At 39.8% G+C, this 13745-nt stretch overlaps 3 protein-coding genes across 3 annotated transcripts; all 3 read left to right on the top strand.

The window, feature by feature from the left end:
- The first annotated feature begins 1126 nt into the window (after window positions 1-1126).
- LOC106377450 (ARF guanine-nucleotide exchange factor GNOM) lies at window positions 1127-6681 on the top strand. The gene is made up of 3 exons (XM_013817687.3): window positions 1127-1303; window positions 1787-2582; window positions 2932-6681. Exons 2-3 carry the CDS (start codon window positions 1845-1847, stop codon window positions 6538-6540), a joined length of 4347 nt encoding a protein of 1448 aa, XP_013673141.2. The 5' UTR covers window positions 1127-1303; window positions 1787-1844; the 3' UTR covers window positions 6541-6681.
- A 185-nt stretch (window positions 6682-6866) lies between these two features.
- LOC106377461 lies at window positions 6867-8518 on the top strand. Its single transcript, XM_048758046.1, has 5 exons — window positions 6867-7348; window positions 7624-7726; window positions 7821-7938; window positions 8018-8113; window positions 8206-8518. Exons 1-5 carry the CDS (start codon window positions 6970-6972, stop codon window positions 8341-8343), a joined length of 834 nt encoding a protein of 277 aa, XP_048614003.1. The 5' UTR covers window positions 6867-6969; the 3' UTR covers window positions 8344-8518.
- Window positions 8519-9092: 574 nt separating this feature from the next.
- Window positions 9093-12091, top strand: LOC106377457 (integrin-linked protein kinase 1). The gene is made up of 11 exons (XM_013817698.3): window positions 9093-9993; window positions 10091-10165; window positions 10315-10431; window positions 10535-10629; window positions 10726-10846; window positions 10928-11007; window positions 11105-11164; window positions 11249-11370; window positions 11457-11542; window positions 11625-11740; window positions 11818-12091. Exons 1-11 carry the CDS (start codon window positions 9688-9690, stop codon window positions 11942-11944), a joined length of 1305 nt encoding a protein of 434 aa, XP_013673152.2. The 5' UTR covers window positions 9093-9687; the 3' UTR covers window positions 11945-12091.
- Window positions 12092-13745: the final 1654 nt, after the last annotated feature.

The raw sequence follows: 13745 nt of genomic DNA on the forward strand, positions 1-13745 counted from the left end.
TCAATCTTTTTTTGACACTGATTAAACATGAAAGAGACATGTCCTTCGGGTGCAAGAGTACCTAATTAGACAAAGCAAGAAGTCATAATATCTTATGATTATAAATGTGGAGCTATAAAAAAGTTCATTGTATATTATTTCCTTACATAGTTTATGTAGGACATCATCATATTAATTAAGATTTAATCATTTTTGGGTTATAAAATTCTGAAAAAAAAGTATTGTCTCCCACTATCCGGAGGCGCAAAGGCAACCACCTCAACAACATCAAAGAAATAGAACCATTCAACTGTTCCGCGGCATATATATAAAAACTATACTAGTGTTACAGTTGTCTGTAACATACACTTTTTTTAAGACTCTCTCCGTTTCTAATAATTATAAGTAGTTTTGCTTTTTTTTTTTTTTTACGCTGATTTATTGTGGCATTACAATTATGAGAAATATTACATAGACAATCTGACAACCGACAATACTACCTGCCTTATGAGGATCTACGCCTAACTGCATCACCTGAGCCGTCCTACGAAGATCCACGCCTGACTGGATTTACTTGCACCATGTTGAAGATCCCTTGTAAGTCTTTCTTCCGTAGTCTGCAGTAATAAATCGCTCTCTCCGGGACTTGAAACCTGAATTTCCTGTATTCTGCAATAAATTGCATAGTCTGGGATTCGAACCCCAGACCTGGGTGTAGAAGCCTTTAAACCTTAACCATTAGGCTACGGTGCTTCCACAAGTAGTTTTGCTTAAAAGCACGAATATTTAGAAAATTATTATTTAAAAAAATATATCATTTAACCAATTAATTCAACCAATTATTAAAAGCCTAACATTATTTCATTGGTCACACAATATCCAATAAATGAAAAAGATGCATTGAAATATGTAAACTACTTATATTGTGAAACAAACTCTTTTTTGCTAAAACTAGTTACAATTTAGAGAGGGAGGGAGTATGATTTTATGAAAATGACAAAAGTGGTTAATACTAAAAAAGTAAAAACAAAGCAATTTATATCAAGACCCACCCACATGAATAAAATCGGTTATTACAACATTTAACAATTAGCCTGCTATTGGCCCACTAAAATAATAGCCCATTTACATACCTGGAAATAAATAATCCGTGGCCGTAGAGGGGTGTTTCCGTAAAATTACATGTTTTACTTTTCTTTTCTTCTCTCTTTCCTCGGCCTCTGCTCCCCCGAGATTGTGTTTCCCGATCGTGCTTTCCTCAATAGCATTTCTGTTTCTCGGCGTCAGAGCCCCGGCGATAGATCTCTGGATCACTGCAGAAATAGTAAGTAAAATCTTCAGATATCGCTTCTTCTGCGAATACTATTGTTTGTATCGTTCCCTCGTCGTGCATTGATAGTCCGTGCTGTTCACTAGAATCTAGAATTGAACTCGGAAGATACCCCTCTTTGTTTTGAACTAGATTTCATCTAAGTATCGAACGTGCTCTTCGTGTTTTCGATTCGCATTGATGGGGTTTTTTGCTTACACTCCGAGATTTAGCGAGACTTGCGTTCGAGTTCTCTGGTGTTTGATGAGATTTTAAAAATCTGAAGAACTGATAAATTAGTTTCAACAATCTTGTTTGGATTCATGACACTGTCACTGGTCAGCTGAATTAATTTTAAGTTCATTTCTGGAGTTGTATACTGTGAGAGATTTTTTTCTTTAAAAAAGAATCTGTGATCTGTTTATAACAACACTTTTAGTAGACGTCTTCCCTTTTTTTTTCCCCAGTAATGAGTGAGTTTATCCTCTATTTGTGAAGGGTATTTGCGAGGGAGATAGTGAGGATCGAACTGCCTTGGGCTCAGCCAGAAGATTAGATGGGCCGCCTTAAGTTGCATTCTGGAATCAATGCCATTGAGGAAGAGCCTGAGGACTTCGAGAGTAGTGAGTCAAGCAATACAACCACTTTAGCATGCATGATCGATACTGAAGTCGCTGCTGTTTTGGCGGTTATGAGAAGAAATGTAAGATGGGGAGGTCGATACATGTCTGGTGAGGATCAACTAGAGCATTCGTTGATTCAGTCACTTAAAGCTCTTAGGAAACAGTTGTTCTCGTGGAACCAGCCTTGGCATACGATAAGTCCCATGCTCTATCTTCAGCCCTTTCTAGATGTGATACGGTCGGATGAAACTGGAGCACCGATAACCAGCATTGCTTTGTCATCAGTTTACAAGATCCTAAGTCTGAATGTGATTGATCAGAATACTACAAACATTGAAGACGCCATGCACTTGATTGTTGATTCTGTGACAAGCTGCCGTTTTGAGGTGACGGATCCTGCATCAGAAGAGGTTGTGCTAATGAAGATACTTCAGGTTCTTCTGGCTTGTATGAAAAATAGAGCGTCGGTTATGCTGAGCAACCAGCATGTATGCACTGTCCTCAACACTTGTTTTCGTGTTGTCCACCAATCAGGAATGAAAGGTGAGTTATTGCAACGTGTAGCTCGCCACACGATGCATGAACTTGTGAGGTGTATCTTCTCCCATCTCCCAGAAGTTGACAGAACGGAAACTACACTTGTCAACAGATCTGAAAGCATCAGTCAAGAGGTATGATATTGGGTTCTTGTTATTTCCTTTTTGGTTGATTTCCAGTCACGTTACTTGTAGGATGCTAAGAGGTTAAAGCATAACATGCCATATCAATAGCTTGGTTTCTTCACTACATAATTGCAGAGAATAATAGATTTACTGTTTAAATATACGTCTGCAACCTACTTTAGGACTTCGAAACTGTTTAAACTCTTGTCTTCTTTCCGCATAAATTTATATTTTTCCTAGTGCGAGTCAAAAATCACGTAGTACTAGGAAAATAATTTCCCCAACGGATACTGAATTTTATGTCTTTTTCTCTTGTTTCATATATATACGTTCGTGATGTTGTTTTGCATGGTCGCAGAAAGCTGGAGTGGACAATGATTATGCCATTGTGACTAAACCAGTGGAGGATGGAAATACTAATTCCGAGTATGATACTGAAAATTCTGTGGCAACTTTTGTATCTGGTGCTCAAAGTTTGATGGATGATGGACCGGCTGGGCCTGGAAGCAGAAAGCCGGCTTCTCCATACGATTTGCATATAATGACAGAGCCATACGGAGTTCCTAGTATGGTGGAAATATTTCACTTTTTATGCTCTTTGTTAAATATGGTCGAACATGTTGGGATGGGCGCCCGAGCAAATACCATATCATTTGATGAAGATGTGCCTCTCTTTGCGTTGAACATGATCAACTCAGCCATTGAATTGGGTGGAGCGTCCATCCGCCATCACCCAAGATTGTTAAGCCTAATTCAAGATGAGTTATTTCGTAATCTGATGCAATTCGGCTTGTCAATGAGCCCCCTTATTCTTTCGATGGTTTGCAGCATTGTTCTCAATTTGTATCAACATCTACGTACTGAGCTCAAACTGCAGCTTGAGGCATTCTTTTCCTGTGTAATTCTGAGGCTTGCGCAAGGAAAATACGGGCCCTCGTATCAGCAGCAAGAGGTTGCTATGGAAGCTCTTGTGAACTTTTGTAGGCAGAAGAGTTTTATGGTGGAGATGTATGCCAATCTCGATTGTGATATAACTTGCAGCAACGTGTTTGAGGAGCTATCTAATCTAATATCGAAGAGCACATTTCCTGTGAACAGTCCTTTGTCCGCAATGCACATTCTTGCGCTGGATGGCTTAATTGCTGTTATTCAAGGAATGGCCGAGAGGATCAGTAATGGATTGACCGGTTTAGACTTAGGGCCTGTCCATCTTGATGAGTACACGCCTTTCTGGATGGTTAAGTGTGACAATTACAGTGATCCAAATCACTGGGTTTCATTTGTCCGCAGGAGAAAATATATCAAGAGAAGGTTAATGATTGGAGCAGATCATTTTAACCGGGATCCAAAGAAGGGGTTAGAGTTTCTCCAAGGGACACATCTCTTGCCTGACAAACTTGATCCCCAGAGTGTGGCTTGCTTTTTCAGATATACTGCCGGGCTTGATAAGAACCTTGTGGGTGATTTTCTTGGGAATCACGACGAATTTTGTGTTCAGGTTCTCAATGAGTTTGCTGGGACTTTCGATTTCCAGTACATGAATTTGGATACTGCACTCCGGCTCTTCTTAGAAACTTTCAGGTTGCCCGGAGAATCTCAGAAAATACAGAGGGTTCTTGAAGCGTTCTCTGAGAGATACTATATGCAGTCTCCTGAGATTCTTGCTAACAAGGATGCTGCTCTTGTGTTATCATACTCTATTATCATGCTCAACACTGATCAACACAACGTTCAAGTAAAGAAAAAGATGACAGAAGAGGATTTTATTCGCAACAATAGGCATATCAATGGAGGAAATGATCTCCCTCGAGAATTTTTGTCTGAACTTTACCACTCCATCTGCAACAACGAGATCCGGACTACTCCAGAACAAGGTTCAGGCTTTCCTGAAATGACTCCCAGCCGTTGGATTGATTTGATGCATAAATCCAAGAAAACTGCTCCGTATATTTTGGCTGATTCAAGGGCTTATCTTGACCACGATATGTTTGCTATCATGTCTGGTCCAACCATTGCTGCCATATCAGTCGTTTTTGACCATGCAGAACATGAAGACGTTTACCAGACATGCATTGATGGATTCTTGGCTATTGCTAAAATCTCTGCTTGCCATCATCTGGAAGACGTGCTTGATGATCTGGTTGTGTCTCTCTGCAAATTCACAACACTGTTGAATCCATCATCTGCTGATGAACCGGTTCTAGCATTTGGTGATGACCCAAAGGCAAGGATGGCAACTATCACTATATTTACCATTGCAAACAAATATGGAGATTATATTCGTACGGGTTGGAGGAACATATTGGACTGCATCTTACGGCTGCATAAACTTGGACTTCTGCCAGCTCGTGTAGCCACTGATGCAGCTGATGAATCAGAACTTTCATCTGAGCAAGGACAAGGGAAGCCTCTTGCGAATTCCCTATCCTCAGCTCATCTACAAGCAATGGGAACTCCGAGGAGATCGTCCGGGCTGATGGGAAGGTTTAGTCAGCTTCTTTCACTTGATACAGAAGAGCCAAGATCACAGCCTACAGAGCAACAGCTTGCGGCTCATCAGCGAACACTTCAAACAATTCAGAAATGTCACATTGACAGCATATTTACCGAAAGCAAGTTTCTACAAGCTGAATCTTTGCTGCAGCTTGCGCGTGCTCTCATTTGGGCTGCAGGTAGGCCTCAAAAAGGGAACAGTTCTCCAGAGGATGAGGATACTGCAGTTTTCTGCCTGGAATTGCTAATTGCAATCACTCTTAACAACAGAGACAGGATCGTTCTCCTATGGCAAGGCGTCTATGAACACATAGCTACCATTGCTCAGTCAACGGTGATGCCCTGTAACTTAGTGCAGAAAGCTATTTTTGGTCTGCTTCGGATCTGCCAGAGACTACTTCCTTATAAAGAAAGCCTAGCTGATGAGCTTTTGAGATCTCTTCAGCTTGTGCTGAAACTGGATGCACGTGTTGCCGATGCCTATTGTGAGGATATTGCTCTTGAAGTCAGCCGTCTTGTGAAAGCCAATGCTAATCACATTAGGTCTCAGGCGGGATGGAGAACAATAACATCGTTACTCTCCGTTACAGCGAGGCACCCTGAAGCTTCTGAAGCAGGATTTAATGCCGTATCCTTTGTTATGTCTGAAGGAACTCACCTGTATCCAGCCAACTATGTTCTCTGTGTTGATGCTGCAAGACACTTTGCTGAATCCCGTGTGGGACAATCCGAACGTTCTATCCGTGCCCTCGATCTAATGGGAGATTCCTTAGAACATTTGGCTAAATGGGCTCGCACCGCTAAGGAGAACATGGGAGAAGAAGATTTTGCGAAGACGTCACAAGATTTCGGGGAAATGTGGCTAAGGCTTGTTCAAGGACTAAGAAAAGTGTGTTTAGACCAGAGAGAGGATGTCCGAAACCACGCGTTACAGTCATTACAAAAGTGTTTGGGCGGAGTAGACGGGATCAGTCTAGCTCATAGCATGTGGTCTCAATGCTTTGACAAAGTAATCTTCACCGTTTTAGATGACTTGCTCGAGATCGCTTCTGGGTCACAGAAAGACTACCGGAACATGGAAGGAACGTTGCTGCTGGCAATCAAACTCCTCTCCAAAGTGTTTCTTCAGCTACTCCAAGAACTGTCTCAGTTATCAACCTTCTGCAAGCTATGGCTGGGCGTCCTAACCCGTATGGAGAAATACATGAAAGTGAAAGTACGGAGCAAAAAAAGCGACAAGCTTCAAGAAACGGTGCCGGAGCTTCTGAAGAACATATTGCTTGTGATGAAGACGAAAGGAGTGCTTTTGCAAAGAAGTGCACTTGGTGGAGATAGCTTATGGGAGTTAACATGGCTTCACGTTAACAACATCGCTCCGTCTATGAGGCTGGAGCTATTCCCTGATCAAGAATCTGCAGAGCCTTGCGATGATGAGAGCAATGGCTTAGCTTCTGCTGAAGCTGGAGCGACATAACTGGTTAGTGGACCTCTATAAATGACGATCATTAGGTGAGTTTCTAAAAGTCTTTGTTTGGAACAACTGTGAAAGTTGAATTCTATTTTGTATAATGTCGCTTATGTTTTATTTATAATATATACGTTGGTTTCTAATTCAGAGATTTGTATCCATTAATCCCCCATTATAATATTTTTGTTCTCTCTTCTTCGTAAGAGCTACTTCAACAAAGACCCTCTGATTGAGAAAGAAGGTTTTGAACATTTTGTTGGACCCACCAAAGAAAAAAAATATCAGCGGAAGCAGCAAAGTTGTTTTATTTTGCTTCCACACGAGTTGTTTTTTACTTTTTTCTTTTTAGGTTCGTCTCTTCACGTTGAGTCGTTTACGTCTCCTCACACTGATTTTCCCGAGAAAATTGAAAGAAAGTTCTGTTCATTCAAATCAATGGAGTCGATAGCATCTATTTCTACTTCCATAATACTACTACCTCCAACAACAACGATCTCCGTTTCAACTTCACGATCAGTATTGATTCCTCTTCCTTCCCACCGCTGTTCTTCCCTTTCCAGCGCAGGGAGACGGATTTCGATTCCGAGAAGAAGACACTTCTTGAGCTGTAAATCGACCACCAGCGGCGGAGGAGGAGGAGGAGGATCAGATAAACAGGGTGGCGATGAAGAGGAAAGCGAGGAAGTGGAGAAGGCGCTTCACTTGGACGGTACGATCCCTGGGACTTCCGATGAGTTTGTGAGGCAAGTCTCGTCGCGTGCTTACGACATGCGTCGGAAACTAGAGCAGACGTTTGATTCCACCAGCTATGACGGTGATACTCTCTCTAATCGTTCTTTGAAGTTTGATTCTTTAGTGCCTTGTTTTCATTAAGAGGAACCCGATCGTTTTGGTGAGAACATTCAATCTCTAATTGATAGATGATTTAGTTAGAGAAGAAGGCTTTCAGCTCAACTCTGATGAGCAAAAATTTGTTGCTTTTTCTACTTTCTCATCATATGAATTCATCATCTCCAAGATTGCAAGCAAATCATTACTTTTGTTCATCTAAACTTCTAAACTTGATCGTGTTCCTCTTGACAATCTCAGTGCTGGAGTCTAACCCATGGAGAGGAGGAGACTCAAAGCCGGTTTATGTACTAACACACAGAGAAAACCAGATCTGCACCATGAAAACTAGAACAACCCACAGGTTCCCAAATAATCCTTCCACTTAAAGCTAATTTTACACTTTAGTTTTTCCCTCACGCTTGCATGTATAATATTAAGCAGTTATTGTATAACAGTGAAGTAGAGAAAGAGCTTGGACTGTTGTTCTCTAAAAGGATCAGCAACCAGAAAAAGCAGTCTAGACCCGAAACTAAATTCGATATGCTCGTAGAAGACATTCGAGATGGAGTATTGGTAAGCATTCTCAATGAAATCACTTCCAAGACCGTCTGCAAAAAGTTTGATTATGTTTTCTTTTTCTGTTTCTCTAAAGGTTTTCGAAGATGTGAATGAGGCTGTTCGATACTGTGATCTACTACAAGGTGGAGGAAAAGGTTGTGAAGGCGTGGCTGAGATTGAGGCCTCCTCTGTAAGCTTCAGACATCAAATATTATTATAGACATTGTTTCCTTTAGATTTATACATTTGACAATGATCTGCTGCTTTGTTTTGTCTGAATAGGTTTTTGATCTTTGCCGGAAAACAAGGTCTCTGGCGGTTCTATTCCGCCGTGGAAGAACACCACCTACACCGCAGACGCTGGAGCGTAATTTGGGATCCCGTAAGCGTTCTCTTGAGGACTTGAGGGACAACAAGTAGCTTGTACATCATCTTAATAGTACTTACAATTATCCGAAAACAAACTTGTATAAACAAGTGTAATTAATCGTGTATATATAATAGATGTATGTTACTTGTGGTGCTTTCTTATTCTTCTCTTGGAGTTGCTCTGTAAAGGCTTTTGAAGTTCCTAGTAGCAATCCCGTTTATGACAGTTTGGTTTAGGCCTGGACACATTTTTACAATAACCGAACCGAAAAGAGGTTTGGATTTGGATATTATATTCGAAAACATGAATTTTCTGATTTTGTAATCTGAATTAACCGAAAAACCAGAATTGAATAGGCTCTGAAATTATGTTGGATATATCCAATTTTTAATTTTGTTTTCCGAACCGAAAACTAAAAAAAAACTCAACCGGAATCGAATTAAATTTACTAAATATACTAATGGACACTAAATTTCTAGAACTAAAGAATTTAACCGGAACCAAGAACCGATTGTGCATGACTAGTTTGGTTTATGGGTTGATTATCTCAGTGTAATATTTCTCAACTATAAAGCCGAATTGGGTGACTATCAAATGCGGAGATTTGTTTCATGGCTAGTGGCCAACCAATTTCGAGTAATTTATAGTTGGCCAAACATGTAATGTATTGAATTTTTTAATATGTAAAGTAATGACCTTATTTGGTTACATAAATGATAAAAGTAGATGTGAAAGAAAGGCATAAGCATGTGTATTTATAGCAGTCATGTGATAGATGTGATGCCATGTTATCCGGATCGTTGACTTAGTACCATTCACACACACAAAGACCATAACATCGTATTATATGAATTATTACATAGCTTTTCGATGAGATATAATAACTAAGGGTAAAATCAAAGGTGATTACTTCATCATTTCTGTTTTAAGAGAAGGTGACAAAATGAAACAATGTAAGAATTCACATCAGATTTTACCTTTATTCAATACTAACTAAGTTCATAAGGTAAAGTTCTAATTTGTAGGAAATATTAGCAAAAAAAAAAAGAAAAAAAAACTAATCTAGATGCAAGTTAGAATTCATAATTGTTCATAAGTCAAAATTTTAAAAAATCCCATGATAATCCCTTGGAATTAGTGAAAGAGTAAAAAGTAAACTCACTAAAATAGACGGAGGAAAAAGTCACCGACTTGACGGCTAAGTTAACGGCAGGTGATGTACGTTCACACGGCACAAGAGACAGAACCACAAAAGCAGCAAGCTTCATCATCTCCCTCTCCCTCTCCCTCTCTCTGTCCGATCTCAAATTAAATAATCGATCCCTCAATCACTCAACGCAGTCTCATCCTTAGACCGATCTAATCGAAACCCTCTTTTCAATAATCTCACTGAGATGAGCTCCGAAGCGTCGGCGGCTGGAGACGGCGGCGAAACGAGCGGTGGGCCAGCACCGGCGTACGACAAACAGAAGGAGAAGGCGCGCGTGAGCAGAACGTCTCTGATCCTGTGGCACGCGCACCAGAACGACGCCTCTGCAGTCCGGAAGCTCCTGGAGGAAGATCCGTCTCTGGTTCACGCCAGAGACTACGACAAGCGAACGCCTCTCCACGTGGCGTCTCTTCATGGGTGGATTGACGTCGTCAAATGTTTGATCGAGTTTGGTGCTGATGTCAACGCTCAGGACAGGTGGAAGAATACGGTACGCTCTTTTTTTTTTTATATAATTTTATTCGGTTCTTTTATCTCTTCTTTATCATGTTTGATCTGAAACTTTTGTTGTGTGTGTGTTTTGAAAGCCTCTGGCTGATGCAGAAGGAGCTAGGAAGCAGAAAATGATCGAGCTACTCAAATCTCATGGCGGTTTATCTTATGTGAGTTTTTTTTTTGAATATCAAAGTTATAAACTTTCAAAAAAAAAAAAAAAAAAAAAAAATTATAAACTCTCATTCCTTAAGGTAGAAAAAATTGCAATAAAATTTAGGAACTTTCTCTGTGTGGCTGATTGAATTTGTCTACGCAGGGTCAAAACGGAAGTCACTTTGAACCAAAGCCTGTGCTACCACCAATTCCAAAGAAGTGTGACTGGGAGATTGAACCTGCTGAGCTGGATTTCTCTAATGCCGCCATGATTGGAAAGGTTTGTTGTGTTTTCTTTTTGAAGCCAAGTTTTGATCCATAGTCCTGAGTTTGTTTGGTTCAGTGCAGTGGGACTAATTGGATCTTTGGTCACATTCTGTTAGGGTTCGTTTGGAGAGATTGTGAAAGCCTATTGGAGAGGAACACCAGTAGCTGTCAAACGTATTCTTCCTTCTCTCTCAGATGATAGACTTGTTATGTAAGTTCTTCCCTCTCTCTCTTTTGATATTAGCTGATGAGTTTTAGTTTTAGCCTGTCCTAAGATTCTTGTGTATTCATACTTGGTGTGATGCAGTCAGGACTTCAGGCATGAGGTTGATTTGCTAGTTAAGCTTCGCCATCCCAATATAGTCCAATTCTTAGGAGCCGTAACCGAAAGAAAGCCCCTTATGTTAATCACAGAGTACTTACGCGGGGTAAGTTTTTTTCACTATCTGCAATTTTTTTCATCTCTGCAATGTTTAACTAAAATGATTTCATCTACTTTTTTTTCACAGGGAGATCTTCACCAGTACCTCAAGGAGAAGGGCGGTCTTACTCCAGCAACTGCTGTCAACTTTGCCTTGGATATCGCTAGGTACTTTGAATCTTTATCATTTTGAGATATTTTGTGAAAACTTATACATGGCCTGACTGAGTGATTTTTTTTTATATATTAAATTGGTTGCTAACAGAGGAATGACATATCTTCACAATGAGCCTAATGTTATCATTCACCGAGATCTTAAACCAAGGTAACCAAACTTGCTTCATGTGAAACCGGTTCTTATACTCTAACTCTGCTCTTTTGTGAAACCGGCTGTTGTTATATTTTTCAGGAACGTTCTTCTGGTTAATTCAAGTGCAGACCACTTGAAAGTTGGAGACTTTGGGCTTAGTAAGCTCATAAAGGTTCAAAACTCTCATGATGTCTACAAAATGACTGGCGAAACCGGAAGCTGTAAGTCCTGTTCTATAGTCAAATGTCTCTTTTTTAGTTTTTTTTTTTGTTTCTAACTTCTCCTCCCCTTTGTGCAAACAAACCAGACCGGTATATGGCTCCTGAAGTGTTCAAGCATAGGAAATATGACAAGAAAGTCGATGTCTTCTCCTTTGCTATGATACTTTACGAGGTACACTAACAATCTTTAACTAAACAGAACCACAGTTAAAGAAAATCTTGATCCTTAATTTGATTAACCACATTGTATGCAGATGCTTGAAGGAGAGCCACCGTTTGCGAACTACGAGCCGTACGAAGCAGCGAAACATGTATCAGACGGACACAGACCTACTTTCCGTTCCAAAGGATGCACACCTGATTTAAGAGAGTAAGCCAAAAAAACTCCCAAGTGCCCCCTCGGTTTTAGTCTAGCAAATAACCTAACCAAGTTTCATTGTTTTACAGCTTAATAGTGAAATGCTGGGACGCTGACATGAACCAGAGACCATCGTTTCTGGACATCCTCAAAAGACTTGACAAGATCAAGGAAACTCTGCCGTCGGATCACCATTGGGGCTTATTCACTTCATAAATACACAAAACATCCTCCTCCTGAAAACACATTCTGTTTGCTTATTATTATTCTATGTTTAAAGATTGTTTATTCTCATTTGTTTCACAGTAAACGACTAAAAAAGGGTGTGACAAAAAAAGAAGAAGCTTCTGTTTGTTCCATGGATTTGGATTGAGTTTTGCAAGTCACTGAGATGCTAAAAGATCATATCAGACAAGATACATGTCTGTTTCTGAAAAATCGAGTAACAAGATGCTTTGACAAAGTGAACTCAGTTGTGTGTTAAACTCAGTGTTCTAAAATACGTTATGCGCTCCATGTGCGGTGATCTACCGCCTAGCGCATAACTGTATACGCGGACGCTTAAACGAAGCCTAGGTGGATATATGTATATATAAATATATTTATATAAAATTACAACATTTATTGATGACTAATATGAAAATTAAATAATACTAAAAGAATAGAAGATTTTCAATACTAAATTTATAAAATAAAACAACTAATGTCTAAAAGTTCAATAATTCTAAATCTAAATAAAGAAGAAAAAAGTCATCATCCTCAAATCAAAATAATGACTAAAACGTAAAGAAAATAAACTAAATTAAAAGTCTAATTATCATTTTCTTACTGTACATGTTTGAAACTTGATTTTCATTTGATTCAAAACAAGAGATAGAAAAAGATAAAGTAGCAAAGTAAATGTTCTGGGGTTTCATGACAAAGAACTGAACGTGAAGGGTTAACAACTTAGCATATAGAAACTTTCGATAAACTACGTTGTTTGAAGCACAAATGTTTGTGCTTCAAAAAAAAAAAAACTACGTTGTTTTATGCTGACTCAATTTTTGAAAGAAAAAAAGACAAACACCTAGACAGTTCTGTTTGTGCAGACTATGCGCTGTATATACGTCCGTTTTTTTAACAAACTGCATATTAGGCCGTATATAATGATTTCGCTACGTTGTTAGATGTCGCATAGAACCGAACTCTGTCCCCAAGAGCAGATGCGGATCTATTAAGCTTCAGTGATGGGAAAACAGTAAAGGTTCAGTGATGTTGTTGGTTGAAGTAGTACTCTGACCCCGTTTTAACCAGGGATCGATCCCTCAGTGACCCATTGTTGTAACGGACGTGAGAAGGAACAGATACGGAAACAAATGAATAGATACGGAAACAAATGAATAAAAGCGATGTAACTACGGTTCACCCCTAGGGCTACGTCCACGGACAAACAGAAATCTTATTATTGGAGGCGATATTGAGCTTACAAAGTGCAAGTTTAGGGTTATTTCGAATACAAGATATATATAGTAACATCTCGCATCTAAAATCCTATACTAAACGGACTCATGGGCTTAAGCCCACGATCAGATGTAACATCCATAATAACTTGATGCAACGCTCTTGATGCAACCGAGTTGGTATGATGTACGTGATGTAACATCCATCGCCTAGATGTAACATCCAGATTCAAGGCATATCAACAATTCTCCACCTTGACTTGAATCCTCTCAATAACAGATGTACCAGATGCAACTTCAAGTGCCAGATGTACCAGATGCGTTTATCTGCGCCAGATGTACAAGATGCGCCATCAGCGCCAGATGTACAAGATGCACTTTCAAGTGTCAAATGCGCCATTAACGCCAAATGTACCAGATGCGTTCTTCAACGCCAAATGTACCATCGCTCTCTTTGCCTCAGATGTCCCTTCAGACCAGATGTGTTGCTATGACGAACCATATGCCCTTTAACGGCCAGATGCTCAACTAGAGCCAGACGTTCGTCATCAGCCGGATATCCCAACGGACTGGAT

The sequence above is a fragment of the Brassica napus genome, chromosome C5 (assembly GCF_020379485.1).
Source record: "Brassica napus cultivar Da-Ae chromosome C5, Da-Ae, whole genome shotgun sequence".
Classification (NCBI taxonomy): Eukaryota; Viridiplantae; Streptophyta; class Magnoliopsida; order Brassicales; family Brassicaceae; genus Brassica; species Brassica napus.